Genomic DNA, 21,712 nt, shown 5'->3' on the forward strand with positions numbered 1-21,712 from the left:
CTCCATCATGCTGGAAAAGGCATTGTTCGTCACCAAACTGTTCCTGGGTGGTTGGGAGAAGTTGCTCTGGGAGGATGTGTTGGTAGCATTCTTTATTCATGGCTGTGTTCTTAGGCAAAATTGTGAGTGAGCCCACTCCCTTGGCTGAGAAGCAACCCCACACATGAATGGTCTCAGGATGCTTTACTGTTGGCATGACACAGGACTGATGGTAGCGTTCACCTTGTCTCCTCTGGACAAGCTTTTTGTCCGGATGCCCCAAACAATCGGAAAGGGGATTCATCAGAGAAAATGACTTTACCCCAGTCCTCAGCAGTCCAATTGCTGTACCTTTTGCAGAATATCAGTCTGTCCCTGATGTTTTTCCTGGAGAAAAGTGGCTTCTTTACTGCCCTTCTTGACACCATGCCATCCTCCAAAAGTCTTCGCCTCACACCTGCCTGCTGCCATTCCTGAGCAAGCTCTGTACTGGTGGTGCCCCGATCCCGCAACTGAATCAACTTTAGGAGACAGTCCTGGTGCTTGTTGGACTTTCTTGGGCGCCTTGAAGCCTTCTTCACAACAATTGAACCGCTCTCCTTGAAGTTCTTGATGATCTGATAAATGGTTGATTTAGGTGCAATCTTACTGGCAGCAATATCCTTTCCTGTGAAGCCCTTTTTGTGCAAAGCAATGATGACGGCACGTGTTTCCTTGCAGGTAACCATGATTGACAGAGGAAGAACAATGATTCCAAGCACCACCCTCCTTTTAAAGCTTCCAGTCTGTTATTCGAATGCAATCAGCATGACAGAGTGATCTCCCGCCTTGTCCTCATCAACACTCACACCTGTGTTAACGAGAGAATCACTGACATGATGTCAGCTGGTCTTTTTGTGGCAGGGCTGAAATGTTTTTTTTTGTTATTCAGTTAATTTGCATGGCAAAGAGGGACTTTGCAATTCATCTGATCACTCTTCATAACATTCTGGAGTATATGCCAATTGCCATCATACAAACTGAGGCAGCAGACTTTGAAAATGTATATTTGTGTCATTCTCAAAACTTTTGTCCACAACTGTACAGTACCAGTCTAAAGTTTGGACACACCTACTCATTCAAGGGTTTTTCTTTATTTTTACTATTTTCTACATTGCGGAATAATACTGACGACATCAAAACTATGAAATAACACATGGTTTCATGTTGTAACCAAAAAAGTGTTCAACAAATCAAAATATATTTTAGATTCTTCAAAGTAGCCACCCATTGCCTTGATGACAGCTTTGAACACTCTTGGTATTCTCTCAACCAGCTTCATGAGGAAGGCTTTTCCAACAGTCTTGAAGGAATTCTCACATGCTGAGAGCTTGCTGGCTGCTTTTCCTTCACTCTGTGGTCCAACTCAGCCCTAGCCATCTCAATTGGGTTGAGGTCAGGTGATTGTGGAGGCCAAGACATCTGATGCAGCACTCAGAGGCATCACTCTCATTGGTCAAATAGCCCTTACACAGCCTGGAGGTGTGTTTTAGGTCATTGTCCTGTTGAAAAACAAATTACCTTCCCACTAAGCCCAAACCAGATTGGTTGGCGTATCGTTGCAGAATGCTGTGGATCCATGCTGGTTAAGTGTGTCTTGAATTCTAAATAAATCACTGACAGTGTCACCAGCAAAGCACCAACACACCATCTGTTCCATGCTTCACGGTGGGAACCACACATGCGGAGATCATCCGTTCACCTACTCTGCGGCGGTTGGAACCAAAAATCTCACATTTGGACACCAGACCAAAGGGCAGATTTCCACCGGTCTAATGTCCAGCGCTTGTGTTTCTTGGGCCAAGCAAGTCTCTTCTTCTTATTGGTGTCCTTTTAGTAGTGGTTTATTTTCAGCAATTTGACCATGAAGGCCTGATATTCATGCAGTCTCCTCTGAACAGTTGATGTTGATGTCTGTTACTTGAACTCTGAAGCATTTATTTGGGCTGCAATCTCAGGTGCAGTTAACTAATGGACTCTGCAGCAGAGGTAACTCTGGGGCTTCCTTTCCTGTGGCGGTCCTCATGAGCCAGTTTAATCATAGAGCTTGATCGTTTTTGCGACTGTGCTTGAAGAAACTTTCAAAGTTCTTGAAATTTTCCGACCTTCAGGTCTTAAAGTAATGATGGACTGTCGTTTCTCTTTGCTTATTTGAGCTGTTCTTGACATAATATGGACTTGGTCTTTTACCAAATAGGGATATCTTCTGTATACCACCCCTACCTTGTCACAACACAACTGATTGGCTCAAACGCATTGAGGAAAGATATTCCACAAATTAACTTTTAACAAGGCACGCCTGTTAATTGAAATGCATTCTGCATCTTGCCTATGCCGTTCGGCCATCGCTCATTCATATATTTTTATGTACATATTCTTATTCATTCCTTTACACTTGTGTGTATAAGGTAGTGAAATTGTTAGGTTAGATTACTTATTTCGCTACACTCGCATTAACATCTGCTAACCATGTGTATGTGACAAATACAATTTGATTTGATTCCAGGTGACTACCTCATGAAGCTGGTTGAGATAATACAAAGAGTGTGCAAAGCTGTCATCTAGGCAAAGTGTTGCTACTTTGAAGAATCTCAAATATATTTAGATTTGTTTAAAACTTTTCTGAGTTACTACATGATTCCATATGTGTTATTTCATAGTTTGTCTTCACTATTATTCTACAATGTAGAAAATAGTAAAAATAAATAAAAACCCTTGAATGAGTAGGTGTCCAAACTTTTGATTGGTACTGTACATTGCATTGGGAAAGTATTCAGACCCCTAGACTTTTTCCACACTGTTACGTTACAGCCTTAATCTAAAATGGATTGAATTGTTGTTTTTCAATCTACACACAATACCCCATAATGACAAAGCAAAAACCGTTTGTTTTTTATTTATTTTTTGCAAATCTAAAAAAAAATGTATTAAATCAATTTTAGTATACGGCTGTAACGTAATGAAATGTGGAAGAAGTGAAGGGATCTGAATACTTTCAGAATGCACTGTACACCCATTTGATTATTGAATGCAACTCATAAATGAGCTTACTTCAACTGTCACCTCATCAGAACCCAAAATTTTAAAAAATGTACTCCAATGTTTGTTAATAAAGCCATACTACTTCATTTCTCAAAATAAAAAAATATAACAATTTCTAAATACTGTTGACATCTAGTGGAAGCCATATGAACTGCAACCAAGTTCCTATTAAATAGGGCTTCCCATAGAAAACCATTGGGAAATACTATGACAATTTTTTTCCACCCTGGATGGATGGTCCTCGGTTTCGCCTGCCAAATCAGTTCTGTTATACTCACAGACATCATTTTAGCAGTTTTAGAAACTTTAGAATGTTTTCTATCCACAACTACCCATTATATGCATATCCTATCTTCTGGGCCTGAGTAACAAGCAGTTTACTTTGCGCACGCTTTTCTTCCGGATGTGAAAATACTGCCCCCTATCCCTAATAAGTTTTAAACTATAATTATTTTATATTGTGGATGGTCAGTCCTTGGATCCTAGCTCTGTCTATGAATTTGAGAATGGTTACATTTCTACAGGCCCATCTGTTTTATTTTATTTTTTTACCAAAACAGAGGCAGGGTGACCCTTTCAGCTGCAGATTCTAGCTTTAAGGGTCTGACCCAACCCCCATTTGACCCTGTTTCATACATATTGTCTTGGTCAATGCACAGATAAGTGTCTGGCTCACTCACTCACTCAACATTCATTCATATTATTTCAGGCATGGTGTTTGCTCGCTACATCCTGATGGGCTGCTGGAAGAACCTGATGGACACCCTGTCCACCCCACTGACGGGGCGCATGGCGGGCAGCTCCAAGGGCCTGGCCTTCATGCTGGGGGCTGAGGGGCTGAAGGAGCAGAGCCAGAGGGAGAGAGACACCATCTGTCTCAGCCTGGATGGACTACGCAAGGCAGCCGGACTCAGCTGTGCTCTAGGTAACAGGACCCAACATCATGGTGACCGTAGATAAGGCCTGCCTGACTGAATATAATCTTCAACAGGAAGTGTTTAGTTAACCCACTAGCTAGTGTGTTTAGATCAGAGGCTGGCTGGGTCAAAGGCTCAAAGTATTTGAAAGAAAACGATTTGATTCCAGGTCTGGTTTAGATGTGTGTCCACAAAGACATAAGTACAAAAACATCACGTTTTGAGAGAATCAAACTCAAGCAAAGGTTTTGCTTAGATTTTGAACAATATCTGAATACTTCATAGGTCTATTTGTGTAGCTATTGAAATGTCCCTGAAAACATATATGAATCAGGACCATATGATGATAAAGTATTGGCCTGGCGCTCTGTGACTGGTGCCGTAGGCCCTCTCAGCCCAGCTTGTCTTTGATTACCATCAGCTCTAATGAATATGAATATTCTTGCGTTATCTAGGTGTGGCTGCCAATTGTGCCTCGGCTCTGGCCCAGATGGCGGCAGCCTCGTGTGTGCAGGAGGAGAAGGAGGAGAGGGAGGTGGGCGAGTCTGGAGATGCCATCACACAAGGTACTTACAGCACCCCACATAACATACTGTACACAGGGATTCAATTGCCTTTTTCAAACACACATACCGTACTATAAAACTAGTGTATACACCAAAGATGACATTTCATTTGTCATTACTGTGCAAGACACGTAGAGGATAAAGAATCCCTTTCAGAAAAGATTCCATATTTACATGGTCACATTTTAGTTTTTGATACGGTGCTAGCTAGAGTGCTGGGATCTGTTCTGATCCTGTGTCTGTTGGGTGGTGTGTGTGTTCCCAGTCAAGCAGCGTGTGGAGCAGAAGCTTGAGCAGATGGGACGTCCTCAGGGGGTGCGGCTGCACACGGCCCATGTGCTCTGCATGGAGGCCATCCTCAACGTGGGCCTGGAGATGGGCAGCCACAACCAGGACTGCTGGCCCCATGTCTTCAGGTAATACAGCCAAGCTGTGGCAGGGCAGGCGATGCAGAGATCAAAGTCACAACCCTCTCCATAACCACTGAGAAAAATGCATGATAGCATATTACATTGGATTCTCGGTACAGTTGCAGCCACAGGTTACTAACACTCATCTATAATGTGAACTCTCATCTGTAACGACACACTGAACAATACAGTAGCGTACTGGTCTCTGTCTATCCAGGGTGAGCGAATATGTCAGCTCTCTGGAGCACAGCCACTTCAGCGACGGCAGCTCCCAGGCCACCATGACCATCACCCAGGCCCAGCAGGCTGTAGACCTGGGGCTGGATTTGTGTGGCGAGCCTAGTCCGGACAGAGATCTGGCCCACAGCAGCCAGCCGGTCATCCAGCCCCAGTCCATCCAGGAGCTGCTAAGGGAGGGTAGGGGGGGGAAAGGCCTGGACCGTAGCCTGATGACTGGGACCAGCGCATCCAAGGCCGTCTGCACCCTATCTACACAGGCAGACAGGTACTGCAGTATAGGCTACAGAACTGTCTGAATAGCATACTAAAGTTTCATATTCTCCTCTCGCTCTCTTTTTCATTGACTTTCATGCCTGAATAGCAATATGAAACAAACAATATAGTTTTTGTTGACTGACTAGGCTGAAATACAAAAGTTGTCATTTAAAGTCGGTGAAAGAAACAGCAGCCCATGTTAAATGGCCACCTGGTGGCAGTGTGGATCAAGCACCGCTCAAGTACATTAAAGTATTTGACTGTATTCGACCCAGACCAGTATGTGATTTGGTACTCTTGATTGTACAAATTAAAAGTCACATGGTCATGCAGCACGTTCTCTTCTGAACATAGGCCAATTACACATGGATAAATTATAGTCTGCAGTCAGGGCCAGATTAAGAAATCATCATGAAGCGACACACAGATTTGTACAATATTCTGAGGAAATATAAACTGTGTATTATAGGGTACCGTAAGCGACTAAATACCCTTTCCAGTGTCAGTGTGACACCTAATGAAGAAGATGAAGCTGTAGGCTACTCACCGGTGATGGTCTCGTCAAGGCCATAGCATATCTCATGATAAACTACTTTGAAAAACAGTGCTGCTGAAAGTTGGGAGTTGAGAAAGAAAAAAAATGATATTGGTTCTACAGAAAGATTAGTCTTCTCTTTTCAGCGGTAGGCATTTACTTTTCAAACTGTATGTGTTTCTCGCAATTGTATTTTGAAATTTGCAAAAGGCAAACTAATAGCCGCAACCAACCATATAAATATAATCCATAGATGGCAGCTCCCATTAAAGTCAGTTCTGGCAGCCATTGCTAGTGTATCCATGAGTTTAACAGTCAAATTGCCAGGGTTAGATGTTCCAAAAATCTTCAATGGATTAAATGTCTATGGCCACAACACAACAGACTGTCCTATATTTAGCGCTGCATGCAGCACAACTTGCGACCTTCCCCACTGTAGGCATACCGGTAACTTCCAAAATAAAGGAAACACTTGAGTAAATGAGGAATATAAAGTATACAGTATGTTATGTGTGGGGTGCATTTTCCTGCCATGGTTTAGGTCCTCTTGTAGAATCTATGCCAAGGCACTTTGAAGCTGTTCTGGCTCGTGGTGGCCCAACACCCTTTTAAGACATTTTAAGTGTTTTGGAAGTTACCTGTATGTGCCTGTGATAAAACTTAGTCCCCGGTAAAAAAAAATAAACCATTTTATTTATCTCTTTTTTGGGGGACTCTTGGGCCCCCTACGGGCTTGAGTCCCTGCATTAATCCGGCCCTGCCTGCAGTGCTTATATAACTACATAAGCACTAGGCCGCTTTTAGAGAAAATAATAAAAACACTTATCTGGCAGATGTTTCACTCTCCTACTAGTCCCACAGCTTTCTAATTGGCTTGTGGTGATTCCTTTCTGCTGTTTGAAGAATATAGTGGCAATAATTTGGATTCCACTGTATGACCTTTTTTGCAGGTTATTTGAGGACTCTGTCAGTAAACTGAACATGGTTAGCCTGGTGGGTTTCCTGCACCAGCTGAGGAGAGCATCTCAGTCCCAGCTCTTTGACTCAGTCACTGAGACAGGAGACTACTCCTTAGCCATGCCAGGTACCAAACACAGCACATGCTTATCCCCAATAGACTTAGATAAAAACCCTGGGTCAAATTTGCCCAGTAGAATAGAACCAACAGAACAGTCCCAAAGGTCATCAATGTTGCCTGTGTGTTTTTAGGAGAGGCCAAGTCCACCATGGACAGGCGTAGCGCCCTGCATCTGTTCCGTCTGGGGGAGGCCATGCTGCGGATCGTGAGGAATAAGACCAGACCCCTGCTGCACATGATGAGGGCCTGGAGCATAGTGGCACCACACCTGGTGGAGGTAGGAGCACAGGGAATGCGTCTCAACTGTGTAGCCTCCTTTGCTGATGTCCTCTCCTCCAAGATCACTAATATGGTATAGCCTAATAGGTTCACCCTTTCTGCAGGTTATATTAGGCCTATACCCACTGGGCACAGACATCAGTTCAACATCTAGTTTTGATTTACGTTCGTGAACTAACGTGAAATCAACAAACATTTCATGCGGCCGTTGGATTTAGTTTGGTGAGAAAATATGAAATTCCCTTAGTTTTCCAAGTTGATTCAATGTCATTTACATATAGATTTTTTGTTGTTGAAATGACATGGGAACAGCGTTGATTCTACCAGTTTTTGCCCATTGGGCATTGTTCTCGTTACTGTTTCTCTCTGTCTCCTCCTAGGCTGCCTGCCACAAAGAGCGTCATGTATCCCAAAAGGCTGTGTCCTTCATCCATGATGTTCTGATGGAGGTGCTGACCAGCTGGGCAGAGCTTCCCCACTTCCACTTTAACGAGGCGCTCTTCAGACCCTTCGAGCACATCATGCAGCTGGAGCTGTGTGACGAGGACGTGCAGGACCAGGTGAGTTGTCCCACACACACACCTCTTATAATTAGTTGACCCGGTAGTTGAAACGTCCTATTGTTTGTCCCTCAGGTGGTCACGTCCATAGGGGAGCTGGTAGAGATGTGTTCCCCTCAGATCCAGTCTGGCTGGAGACCTCTATTCAGTGCCCTGAGGACTGTGCATGGGAACAAGCCAGACCTGAAAGACTACCTGATAGGAGAATATTCCATGGGTATGTATGACAGCCTAGTCTTTGAGTTTGTTACATTTCAATGTTTCTATGTGTTATTGTATTCCCTCAGGTACTGCCCGGCTACAGTATTTCTATTGTATTCACATGCATTCTGTTTCTTTGGGTTGTCTGTAATGATGGCTTATGAGAGAGAGTCTCAGCAGGAGAAACTGTATGTTGGCACAGAGCCTCGTCTCCTCTCTCGAAGGAGATTCCTGTATATTGCTGTTTTTTTATTGAGGTTATTTTCTGCTCCGTCTGTAATGCAGGGAAGTCTCAGGCACCTGTGTTTGATGTCTTTGAAGCATTTATCAACACCGACAACATTCAGGTCTTCGCCAACGCAGCAACTGACTACATCATGTGCCTTATGAAGTTTGTCAAAGGTTTAGGTAAGTCAGGTAAATGAGATGATTATACCATTTTATTTTTCTGTGGATGTGTAATACTACTGTCATGATCGTCACATTTTTAGGTAGAGACATTGAATGTTCATGTTATTTGGTAAGAAATAATGGAATTGATTACTCTGATTGCCATCAGTGAGTGTGTTGGCCTTGTTCCCAGGAGAAGTGGACTATAAGGAGATTGGGGACTGTGTCAATGCCACTGGCTACAGTTCTACAGACCTGTGCCTCCCTGCTCTGGACTACCTGAGGAAGTGCTCTCAGGTAGGAAAACACTGGCCCATGGGTCATCTTAGCTATTTTCAATGGGCGTCACACGAAAATGAGTTCTTTTATCAGACAGGCTTCCAGAAAGTCTATTAAAATAGATAAAGAAAAGGTCACACAACCTGCTAAAGGAAGAACGTTCCATCTACGTTTAGTGTATCCACACTGTATGATGAGGTTTTCTTCTGCAGCTGCTTGCCAAAATCTACAAGATGCCTTCCAAGCCAGTGTTCCTGGGAGCCCGGCTGGCCAGCCTGCCCATGAGGGCCCAGGAGAAGTCTGTCAGCAGTGAGGATGGCATGGACTGCGTCCTGGCTGAGTTTGACGATGACACAGGCTTGATCCAGGTTTGGATCCTGCTGCTGGAGCAGCTGACTGCAGCGGTATCGAACTGCCCCCGGCAGCACCAGCCCCCCACCCTGGAACTGCTGTTTGAACTTCTCAGAGCGCTCACCAACTTGCCAGGTTAGAAGTGATACCATAACACCAAAGGACAGATCAGATTCAACACTCTCCACTAGAGTTTGGTTTACATGGTCTGGGTGATAATTGTATAAGATAAACATAGTCATTATGAATGTAGCCTACATGAAAACTGTTTTTTCCCCCCACCTCCATAGGACCGGGCTTTGCCATATTCTCTGTGATCCAGCTTCTTCTTCCTGTGATGTCACTCTGGCTCCAGCGTAGCCATGGCGACCATGCGTACTGGGACATAGCCGCAGCCAACTTCAAGCACGCCATTGGGTTGTGCTGTGAGCTGGTAGTGGAGCACATTCAAAGCTTCATCCACTCAGGTACAGTGGCCATGGAATGACTCCTGAGTGGTGGTCAAACATAGTGTACACAAAGCTGTCAGCAGAGCTGGAAGTGCACTTAGGCAGTTAAACAGACAAAATAGGTCTTTGTGAAACTTATGTAGCCCAGGGGCCGTATGTATCCAGGGTCTCAGAGTATGAGTGCTGATTTAGGATCAGTTTTGCCTTTTAGATCACATTGAACATTTCTACATGGGCAAGGAAAACTTGATCCTGACTCCTATTCTGAGATCCCTGATACGCCCCCAGATCCTGGTTGTCCCTCTGTCCGTATCCTTCATATCTCTGTCCTCCTGTAGATATTGGCTATGAGCATCTGATCAACCTGATGCTAAAAGACCTCTTCAAGCTGCTGGTGGCCTGTGTGGCTGAACCTGCTGAGACGATCTCTAGAGTGGGCTGCTCCTGCATCAGGTGACCATGCACTTGCGCTGTGCACGCTCACACATTCTGTGTGTGTGTATGACTGAGCTGTAGATGACAGGTGTTTGTCTCTTCCTGTGGCAGGTACGTGTTGGTGACGGTAGGCCCAGTCTTCACTGAGGAGATGTGGCGTCTGGCATGCTGTGCCCTGCAGGATGCCTTCTCTGCCACCCTGGAGCCTGTCAAGGTAAATACCTGGGCTGTGCCATGGTTCTGACTAGAGGTAGTGTAGCTACAAATTGACTTTTTCGTAGCAGGTTAGGATAATTCACGTGGGAGGTTAGGAGATTTAAGGTTAGGAAAAGGGTTAGGGTGAATGAAAATGCTACCTGAAAATGCTACTAACCTGCTACGAAAAGTAACTTCCAGTCGTAGCTGTACTCCCTGTAGGCAGAACCCCCTGCCATCCCCTGTGTCAATGGTGTTTAATCTAAAAATAATTAAAGGTGCAAACTTCCTCTCAAATTTTTCCATTGTTGTTATTTTAGACCAGTGATATAAACCGTATAAAAATCAAGCCACACACTCTATATGCTCCCAACAATTGAATGGGTAAACCTAATCAACGTTTCGTCAACGCTGTGCCTTCTTCAGGGTTGAGGCCAGTGGAATAATCAACACCCGTTTAGAAAATGATGTAAAAAGCTTTCCCTGGTAATGATCTCATGAGGTGATATTAATGCCATGAACAAATTACAATAATAGGACACAAAATCACCTCGTTTAGAGGCCCAGTGCAGTCAAAATTACAACACCAGATGGTGAATTATTTAATAGAACAAACAAGAAAGAGTTCCAAACCTCTGCCAATAACAGCTAGTTATCCATTTCCTCTCCCCACTCAGACCACTCCCAGACAGTGCTTGCAAAATTCTAGCTTGAGAAATAGTTTTTTGCTAGAAAGCTATTTTTAACATATTATTTAAAAGCTATTACAGTAAGGTATTTGCAGTGCATTCAGAAAGTATTCAGACCCCTTGACTTTTTCCACATTTTTGTTACAGCCTTATTCTAAAATTGAATAAATTAAAAATGTTCTACATCAATCTACACATTTGTTAACCCGTTTTTGCTTTTTCCTTATGGTTTTTAGAAATGTTGGCACATTTGATAAAAATACAAAAACAAAATACGTTATTTACATAAGTATTCAGACCGTTTGCTATGAGACAAGAAATTGAGCTCCGGTGCATCCTGTTTCCATTGATCACCCTTGATGTTTCTACAACTTGATTGGAGTCCACCTGTGGTAAATTCAATTGATTGGTCATGATTTGGAAAAGCACACACCTGTCTATATAACGTCCCACAGTTGACAGTGCATGTCAGAGCAAAAACCAAGCCATGAGGTCAAGGGAATTGTCGTAGAGCGCCGAGACAGGATTGTGTCGAGGCACAGGTCTGGGGAAGGGTACCAAAACATTTCTGCAGTGTTGAAGGTTCCCAATAACACAGTGGCCTCCATAATTCTCACATAAAAGAAGTTTAGAACCACCAAGACGGGCCTTGATCATGGAGGTGACCAAGAACCTAATGGTCACTCTGACAGAGCTCCTGAGTTCCTCAGTGGAGATGGGAGAAGATTACAGAAGGACAACCATCTCTGCAGCACTCCACCAATTAGGCCTTTATGGTAGAGTGGCCCACTCCTCAGTAAAAGGCACATGACAGGCCGATATAGAGTTTGCCAAAAGGCACTTAAAGAGACTTAGAGCATGAGAAACAAGATTCTCTGGTCTGATGAAACCAAGATTGAACTCTTTGGCCTGAATGCCAAGCGTCACGTCTGGAGGAAACCTGACATCAACCCTACGGTGAAGCATGGAGGTGGCAGCATCGTGCTGTGTGGATGTTTTTCAGCGGCAGGGACAGGGACACTAGTCAGGATCGAGTGAAAGATGAACTGAGCAAAGTACAGAGAGATTAATGATAACCTGCTCCATAGCACTCAGGACCTCATACTGGGGAAAAGGTTCACCTTCCAACAGGACAACGACACTAGCACACAGCCAAGACAACACAGGACTGGCTTTGAGACAAGTCTCTGAATGTCCTTGAGTTGCCCAGCGAGAGCCTGGACTTGTACCAGATCGAACATCTCTGGAGACTCAAAAATGGCTGTGCAGCAACGCTCCCTATCCAACCTGACAGAGCTTGAGAGTGTCCACAGAGAAGAATGGGAGAAACTCCCCAAAAACCGGTTGTGCTAAGCTTGTAGCGTCATACCAAAAATGACTCAAGGCTGTAATCGCTGCCAAATGTGCTTCAACAAAGTGCTGAGTAAAGAGTCTAAATACTTGTGTAAATGTGATATAAAAAAATTGCTACAATTTATAAAAAACTGTTTTTACTTTGTCATTATGTGGTATTGTATGTAGATTGATGAGGAAATATATATTTTATACATTTTAGAATAAGGCTGTAATGTAACAAAATGTTGAAGTCAAGGGGTCTGAATACTTTCCGAATGCACTGTACTTGTTTCCCAGAAATGATTTGATATTGAGATAAAAAATGGCTGCATTGGGCCTTTAACCCATTCTGATTATGGCTGTGGTGTGTGGCAGCAGGTGAATGCATGTTTCCATCTAGCCCCATATCATTCCTACACTAGGTAGGCTACATTTAGAAGGACACGTCTCACGACAAGTATTATCCTCAGTCCCAGCCCTGCACAATATGAGAGGACGAAATATAATCTTCTTTAAAGCTTAAAGCTGCAGCCTTTTTAGAGAGAAAATAAAAAGATTGTCTCTACTTCTATTGTAGTAGAAAGAGGGCTTAAATGCATGATGCATTAATACCAATAACAGACCTTAAATATAGTGACCTTGCAAGAGATTACTCTACTTAAGAATGTGTTGTGTCTTCACTAACAGCATTGTTTATTCAGACAGTCTTAAAACATATAGTGGTAGACTATATGCACGCAGGCATACTGTATGGACAAGACCAACTTTCTCAGGCTTGTCATTTTTTTTTGTGCTTCCTCCTCTGCATTGCTTGCTCTTTGGGGCTTTAAAGCACTTTGTGACAACTGTAAAAAGGGCTTTATAAAATAGTCATAGTTGTTGTAAAAGGGTCATCTACATTCAGGACAGGTCATTAATTCCCTAGTAAAAGTAAATGTCCACTATAATTTAGCTGTTTAGTTCCAGTAATGAATGTTGGGATTACTGTAATTCATTCATTTCTTTAGACATAAAAAATGATCCTAGGTGTATGTATACTTTCACTGTCTCAACTGTTTGTATGACGTTCCATGTGTGTCTGATTGAGAGAGTTGCAGTTGATCAGTGTGTTCTAGATCCTGTTGATTGGATCACATTGTATGTAACCTTGTGCTCCAGACTGTATAGCTTCAGCATGCATGCCAGAGTGCCACACAGAACCTGTGTGTGTTTCTGCGTCTCTACCTCTTGTGTAGAACCTGCTGGCGTGTTTCCGTAGTGGTTCAGACAGCTTCTCTGGGGATGCCTGTGAGGTTAAGGTGGCCGCTCCGTCCCACTCCCCCTCTGCTGAGGCAGAGTACTGGAGAATCAGAGCCATGGCCCAGCAGGTGACCCTCCACCACCACACACTAGTTTACTCAATCGGAAATCACCTTTACATTTCAGTCGCCCTATTGCACGGATCTTCTGCAGTCCGGATTGAATCTAGGCCTAGGCTTACATGCATGTTGATGTGAAATGACGTATACATGTGTGGCTGTCCACAGTCAGACCTGTGTCCAATACTACTATTCATCAATCTAGATGTTATTAAACAACATTTCAAACCTCTGTATTAAGTCTCAAATCTTCTATGCAGACAGTACATGTCATGATTCATGTATATTGTTCAGTATGACTTTATAGTTGTTGAACATGTCTCCTGTCTTTAGGTGTTTATGCTGGACACCCAGTGCTCCCCTAAAACCCCCAATAACAAAGAAGGCTTTGAGCATGCCCAGTCTTGTGTGCTCATCATAGAGCTCCCTTCAGACCAGCAATCCAATGGTCACACTCAGAAAAGGTTTGCAACGTTTAATCACATAGCTGGTGTGTGGTGGCTTTTGTATACTGTGTGTTCAACCTGTCGTGTACAGTACACCATCAACTTTGAATCATTGCTCTATCCACTATCTATATATAGTGTGTTACAGTTTGTCTAGGTTCTCAGAATGTAGCTTTCGATGTGCAGTATATTCTATCTCCTTATGTGCTGATTTCTCTCTCATGTGCTGGACTTACAACAGAAAAATTGGGTAAGAGCACTTCGATGACACCCATACCATGATTCTGGTTTACTGTGAGCAGCATTTATGCCCACCTGTATATTCAATATTTACATTTTTCCTTTAAGCATCCATTCAATGTCATGGACCATATTATGTCATGTCAACATCTGTTATCAGATGACATAAGCTACTGTGCAGATGATGAAGACTTTGTCTTATCCACCATGCGTAGATATGAAATTCTTTCCCTTTTTATAAAATAAGAATATTCCCAGAGTCCTCTGACCTCTGATACAGTATTATTATTTTGATCAAGCTCTTTGGGATTACAACATGGTTTTATTAAATCTGCTTTTGACTTTCAGTTAAGGACCTTTTCTTTAATGCTGTTTATCAGAAACCTCATGATGCCCAGAAGGATGGAGAAATTGATGTCTGCGATTTAAAGCTAGAGTCCTTAATTGAAACAATAGCAAATCGGTCAATCCGCCTTTGTTTTGGTAAACAGCTGAGGGATGGGGCTGGGGAAATGTAACCACTCTCAAATTCATAAACAGAGCTATGGATGCAAGGACTGACCATCAATGATATCAAAATGATAGTTTTAACCATGTTTTGAGGCTACTGTTTGTTTACATTTTTATTGTTTACAAACAACCAAGCTTATATTTTGGGTTCTGATGATAGGGTACGACAGTTGAACTAAGCTCATGAGGTATTTCTAAGTTATATTCCTCAAGAATCAATGGGTACATATCATTCATTTATATGTCCAAAAATGGATGTAGCAACTAAGGATTGTAGCTTTTAAAAGCAGTGTCGTAAAACTTTAAAGCTTAAATCCCCGTACGTTATTGCATGTTTCTGACAATCAGACAAACCAAATATAAGTAAAATGGGAATCTATTTACATAAATGGTTTCATTAACCTTTTTCTCCATCTGATCTATAGGATTCCTTTCAGAACTATAGTGGTTAGCTTACTCTCTCATCAAGTGTTGCTCCAGAACCTGTATGACATTCTGCTGGAGGAGTTTAAGCACCCTGGTGATGCTGAGACCCAGGAGAAGACCACCCCAGTATCTGATCCTAGACCATCTGGTTTCCTGCGCTACATCTCCATGCAGAACCTGGCCATCATCTTCGACCTGCTGCTGGACTCCTACCGCACAGCCCGAGACTTCGACACGCGCCCGGGCCTCAAGTACCTGCTGATGAAGGTGTCTGGGGTGTGTGGCGCTGCCAACCTGTACCGCCAGTCTGCCATGAGCTTCAACATCTACTTCCAGGCCCTGCTGTGTGCCACGCTCACCAACCAAGAGAGTATCACTGCTGAGCTGGTGAAGAAGATCCTTTACGAGGAGGGTGAAGGCAGCTCCGACTCCTCCCAGCAGTGCTCCTCCGAGGATGAGGACATCTTCGAGGAGACTGCTCAGGTGAGTCCCCCGCGGGGGAAGGAGAAGCGCCAGTGGAGGGCCACCATCCCTTCACTCAGCATCCAGCCGGTCAGCAGCGCAGACTGGGCCTGGCTGGTCAAGCGGCTGCACAAGCTCTGCATGGACCTCTGCAACAACTACATCCAGATGCACCTGGACCAGGAGAACCTGATGGACGAGGCAGTGCCCGTCTTCCGGGGGGACCCCCTCTTCTTCCTGCCCTTCTTCCCCTCCACCCCCGAGACTCCCACTCCCTCCACGGGAGGCCTGTCCGGCCGGGGAACACCCTCAGATGACAGCGTGCGCTCCCACCTGGCAGAGACGCCGTCAGAGGACACACACAGCCCTACTGCTGGCTACTGCATGGACAGCCTGCCACACCTGAGAGGGGAGAGGAGAGACCCAGCGGGCCGCAAGAAGGAGTGGTGGGAGAGTGCTGGGAACAAGCTATACACCATCGCCACCGACAAGACCATCACCAAGCTGATGATGGAGTACAAGAAGAGAAAGCAGCAGCACAACCATTCCACCTTCGTGAAGGAGACCAAGGGGGGAGAGAACAGGGGCGAGGCAGGGACGATGAGGGGCCCAGAGTCCTCCAACCCACAGAGGCCCCAGCAGCTGGTGGACCCGGGGCCCATGAGACACTCGTTCAGTGCCGGGCCAGAGGTGCTGAGGCAGGAGAAGATCAGACCCCGCTCCGGTTCTACAGCAAGCTCCCACAGCGTCTCCATTAGAGACTCAGAGGCTCAGATACAGGTAGGACTGCAGGGGAAACATGACCAGATACAGGTAGGACTGCAGGGGAAACATGACCAGATACAGGTGGGACTGCAGGGGAAACATGACCAGATACAGGTGGGACTGCAGGGGAAACATGACCAGATACAGGTAGGACTGCAGGGGAAACATGACCAGATACAGGTAGGACTGCAGGGGAAACATGACCAGATACAGGTGGGACTGCAGGGGAAACATGACCAGATACAGGTAGGACTGCAGGGGAAACATGACCAGATACAGGTAGGACTGCATGCAGGGCAAACATGACCAGATACAGGTAGGACTGCATGCAGGGCAAACATGACCAGATACAGGTGGGACTGCATGCAGGGCAAACATGACCAGATACAGGTGGGACTGCATGCAGGGGAAACATGACCAGATACAGGTGGGACTGCATGCAGGGGAAACATGACCAGATACAGGTGGGACTGCATGCAGGGAAAACATTGCCAGATACAGGTCCAGTTCTCTTTTCATGATTGGATAAACACTCAATCCTCTCTCTCGTTCTCTTTATTTTGTTCTCTTGTTCCCTTGTTCTCTCTCTGCCTCTCTCACTCTCTCTCTAGGCATGGACTAACATGGTTCTGACCATCCTGACTCAGATCCAGCTCCTTCCAGACCCTACCTTCGTGGCCCTGCAGCCCGCCGTGTTCCCCTGCATTAGTCAGCTGACCTGTCACGTGACTGACCTCCGTGTGCGCCAGGCAGTGCGAGAGTGGCTGAGTCGCGTAGGAAGAATGTATGACATCACTATGTGAGGAGCAGCTGCGTTCCTTACAGTGTTTGTAAAGGGGAGACTCAAAGGCTCAGCCAATGAGAATCTGCATTGCCACTTTTAGCCGCATTCAGTTTGATTGTAATTTACAGGAAGTCATTCAGTTTGATTGTAATTTACAGGAAGTCATTCAGTTTGATTGTAATTTACAGGAAGTCATTCAGTTTGATTGTAATTTACAGGAAGTCATGCAGTTTATCTTTGCTAGGTTTTGCTTTAACGCTGTCACTCCTTAATGAAATGGAAGTGAGCTTTTTACCAAAAATAGAATTTTTGTGTCTTTAAATTAGCTGACATAGCTATTTATTGTAGACCCCAATTTATGTTTACTACATATTATTTATATAAATTCTTTACAACTGCAAATATGCTATTACATTAAGAATATATATATTTTTATTTATATTTGTGATTTGACATTGGAATAACTGTATATAAATCAGATATTGTGCTATATGAAGATATTAGTTCCAGTTAGCTTTACACATTTCAGTAGTAAATTGGTGTACTGCACTCTGACAAGATTCCAATCTATAAATCAGGCAAAATGATTTTACCACCCCAGGCCCCTCTCAGTGAAATGGATGATATTCTCTTTAGTATTAATTAACATTAACAAATGTTGTTTAAGAGAGGAGATGAGATGCCTTGATGACACCAGCCAGTCACAGACCACATGACCCTAATCCAGTGGTAAAAAAAACCTAGGTGGATAAACTCTGATTGGCTGTGGCAGTGAAAAGAGTACGGCTCCCTATACTTTCAGAGAAAAAAAATCTGCAAAAGGTAGGTAAACTGTTGGGCCCAAAATGATTTTTATTCGTGTTTACCCTCCACTACACCACTGCCCAAATCCATCCATTCTTTAACATGATAGAAATACAGCCTTGCTATTATCTAAGCACGCCTGAGATCTCACCATATAGGTCAATGAGTCGTACTCATCAATGTCCAATGAAATCAGAGAGCAAATCCCCACATGCTGATCCTCATTGAGAGCGCTGTTGATAAACAACCCAACAAATACTGTAAGGCAGGATTATGTTTTGTTCATATACCCTCGAACCTCAACAACAGTTTGGGTTGGAGCCATGTTCAGACCTGGCCTGTCTAGAAACGGTCATCCTTAGATAATGTCAGACCCAAACATGATGATTCTCCAATCACTACGCCTTTCCCTGACCATAGCCGGACTCCTCGCTAGCCCCTCTATAGGAAATGTCGGAATTGCTATCGTGTTGTCCCTCTTTGACCTCTCTGACCCTGCTCTAATAGCTGACATCTGCTTGGGTATTAATGAAAAGGGACAGATGATTGAACACTCAGTACACGTATCACTATAATATATGTTCGCCATTGCTGTTTGTGTAAATTTGAGCAGTCAAAGAACAGCCTTTTATGTACCCACCCACACAATTTTGTCTAGGATTTTAGTAACTTTAGTGGATTATTTATTGGTAGATATAATATGCACCTGCTCTCAAAACATGTTCCCTTGAATGTACATTTGTTCCCTAATGTTTTGATACAGTTGACATTTTCATGCTGGCCTCCAAAGATTAGTTGAATCTCTGGTAGTAAATGTCTGCGCTTAAAAGGTATTAAAAATAAATATATCTTATTAGGTTTTCAACTCTACTGTACTCTAAAATAGGCAAGAATTGAAAAAAATTGAAGTTGGCCAAAATGCATTTGTGAATATAGTACATTTTTATATGGAAGCACTCTCAAGCTCATTATAGTAACACACTTTTACAATGAATCAAGATGATTTCATATAGAAGAAAACGGAAAAATAAGTACATTTAAATGTAGATATCTAGAAAGTAACATGTTATTATGTTAGAATTCTGTCATGAGAGTTCATGTAATATTCTACTATTGAAAAGTTTAGTAATTGCTTTCATTGCATAATTTGTTGAGTGTATTCTCATCTGGTCTCCATTGCAGTACTGGGGGTAGAATTTTCAGTGTCAAGTTTACTTATTACAGTGCTTTATAGTGTATTTTCTTCTGACAACCTGGGACAGTCTTTTGCATACATACTGTTTATTATAGAATGTACCTTTTTGTTTACTGTCTTAATGAAATGATCAACTTTGGGAGGTGAAAATGACTGTACAATGACCAAAGACCTGCCCACTGTATGTGTCTAGGGGCTCTATTCAATCTGGATGGCTGAAGCATTACAGATTGGGGCGATTTTAGAAATGTAAAGGTCATTTCCGATTGAGCTGACACATACAGCTTTTACCTTGAATACAGTCTCCACGGGAATATTGCTGTTAAAATGTCAAGTCACGCCAACCTGAACTCAGGGGTATCATAGTAAATGTACATTTGTATGGTATGTATTAATTTGTGGATGCCCATCATCCATTCCATATATATTACAAATTACAATTCGTATGATGTGTTATGAATTGCAATTCATACAATGTTACAAATTTGCAATATGTATGATATGTTACGAATTCCAATTTGTTGCGGTTAAATTTAGCTAGCTGGCTAACGTTAAGGTAGGTAGGGTTAGGGAAAGGGTTAGCTAACATGCTAAGTAGCTGAACAAATAGTAGTTACTAAATGCAAAAGTTGTCCATGATGAGATTTGAACACGCAACATTTGGGTTACTATACGTTTGCGTTATATTACAACCAAACATCCTCCTTTTGTTTTTTGCCTTCGGTAACCTTCTGTTTTATGTAACCATACCATACCAAACGAAACATACCAACTATTTTGAGTTTTCCCGAAATGTACATTTTTTAAATGTTACCTATAGTCTGAGACCAGGCTCATTATGCTGTAATGCTGAACTTCAGCAATAAAGATTGAATGGAGCCCTTGATGTAAACTGCTGATGATTATTAAGTTCCATTCGTTGTATACTTTTACAGCATCATCTCACTGGAAATTATGCTGAGCATGAAGCTTGTGAATGTGTTATATAGAGGCACTATCTTCTAACTGTTGATCCTTTCCAAGAAACGTATCATCTGCCATAGCTTCCTATCTGCTGATTGAGGATGAAAAGGGAGCAGGACCCTGAGAGAGTGCGTAGGCATATAAGCGGCTTTGAGAGAGAGAAACCGTCGACTATTCCTTATTGTCGGAGTTGATAATTTGTGGGTAGATTGTGACCCAATTGTTTGACACAGTTTGTTCAAAATGATCAGTTTATGGGATGATGGACGTGGATTTTAAAAACAATGGAGTGTTTGTGTATCTAATCGTCCTAGACTGTGGCAATATCATTGCTTCCTATAACACATTTTTACTCCTCTGCCCCAAACCGTGTTGATGCATTTATTTGAAACCATCAATAGTCCAATTCCATATGTTCTGCAGTGCGGGAGCACATTACTTTATGGCGCATGAATACTGTATGATCATGATTCAAAAAAGATTCAAGGCAATTCCTTTTGGCGCAATTTAAACAATATTTGAGAAAAAGTAGAACATCTTTTGGAACCCATAAGTATGGTCCCATGAGATGGCAATTGTTTTCAACACAGTTCAATGTGTTTTTTGTTTTATAACCAAAATTCACATGATTTGAATTAAAATCACTTGACATAAATGGTATTATTATACCTTTATTTCAACAAGGAACACAGACTGAGACCAAGGTCTCTTTTACAGCTGGGCCCTGTAGCTAGAGGTGTATTGTGTAATGCTTAATTTAAGGCAATTTGAGTGAGAAAGTGTTCTAAAATGTAGAAAGGAATGTGTGGAGCATGCCTGACGGTTTCTGTAACGTTTTCATGCACTAAGACAACTGTTTTGTTAACAGATTAATTCTGCCATCTTAAGTGTTTAGCCAAACAAAATTCAATTAACTGATTATTACAAACATTTGGTTAATATATTGTTATTAATATGAATATGTTTTATGATTATTTTACTGTTCGGCAACTAAGTGTACATATACCGTCAAAATTCTGCCAGTTTATAAGTTCTGTAACATTTTCCTCTGAATGACTATGGTCGGTATTATGGATGAACTGAATGGCACAAGCCTGGCAGACAGAATGTCTTGCTTAGGGCTCTATTCAATCCCTATCGTGGAAGTTCTGTGTTACAGCATGACATTTAAAGGCAACGTTTCAGCGTTCGTGGAGACTGCATTCATGGTAAACGCTGCATATGTCGGCTCAATCAGGAATTACAGTACCTTTAAATATCTATCACACAATCTGTAATTCTTCAACGACACAAATTTAATAGAGCCAATATTGTCACAGTGATTTTAAAAGCTTTTTTCTGCCTTTGATAAAAAGTAACTTATAATGTTTGTGTTCTTTCTCTGGCTGGACTCCCTTGCTGATGTAATTTGTCTTCAGATTGTATGTATTCATGTTTGTATTCATACTCAGTATATTTCAAAGCGCTTTTATGTTGTGTTGTAGAATAAACAAACAAATCGATTACCGGATCTGATTTATTTTATACAATTTATA

At 42.8% G+C, this 21,712-nt stretch overlaps 1 protein-coding gene across 3 annotated transcripts in view; it reads left to right on the top strand.

Annotated features, from left to right (window-relative positions):
- Positions 1-21,679, top strand: part of arfgef3 (ARFGEF family member 3) — a 43,276-nt gene extending 21,597 nt beyond the window's left edge. Inside the window, exons 16-33 of one of the 3 annotated variants that reach the window (XM_029685282.2) lie at positions 3,770-3,985; positions 4,433-4,543; positions 4,809-4,959; positions 5,171-5,458; positions 6,934-7,067; positions 7,193-7,338; positions 7,721-7,900; positions 7,976-8,117; positions 8,387-8,509; positions 8,685-8,788; positions 8,983-9,256; positions 9,412-9,588; positions 9,909-10,023; positions 10,117-10,219; positions 13,460-13,591; positions 13,916-14,046; positions 15,204-16,446; positions 17,043-21,679. In XM_029685282.2, the coding sequence (XP_029541142.1) occupies positions 3,770-3,985; positions 4,433-4,543; positions 4,809-4,959; positions 5,171-5,458; positions 6,934-7,067; positions 7,193-7,338; positions 7,721-7,900; positions 7,976-8,117; positions 8,387-8,509; positions 8,685-8,788; positions 8,983-9,256; positions 9,412-9,588; positions 9,909-10,023; positions 10,117-10,219; positions 13,460-13,591; positions 13,916-14,046; positions 15,204-16,446; positions 17,043-17,234 (3,962 nt within the window). In that variant the 3' untranslated portion in view covers positions 17,235-21,679. Of the gene's footprint in view, positions 1-3,769; positions 3,986-4,432; positions 4,544-4,808; positions 4,960-5,170; positions 5,459-6,933; positions 7,068-7,192; positions 7,339-7,720; positions 7,901-7,975; positions 8,118-8,386; positions 8,510-8,684; positions 8,789-8,982; positions 9,257-9,411; positions 9,589-9,908; positions 10,024-10,116; positions 10,220-13,459; positions 13,592-13,915; positions 14,047-15,203 lie in introns of all 3 variants that reach the window. The other 2 variants (XM_065002545.1, XM_065002546.1) reach the window with 2 other exon arrangements.
- The last annotated feature ends 33 nt before the right edge of the window (positions 21,680-21,712 follow it).

Source organism: Oncorhynchus nerka, linkage group LG16, assembly GCF_034236695.1.
Source record: "Oncorhynchus nerka isolate Pitt River linkage group LG16, Oner_Uvic_2.0, whole genome shotgun sequence".
Classification (NCBI taxonomy): Eukaryota; Metazoa; Chordata; class Actinopteri; order Salmoniformes; family Salmonidae; genus Oncorhynchus; species Oncorhynchus nerka.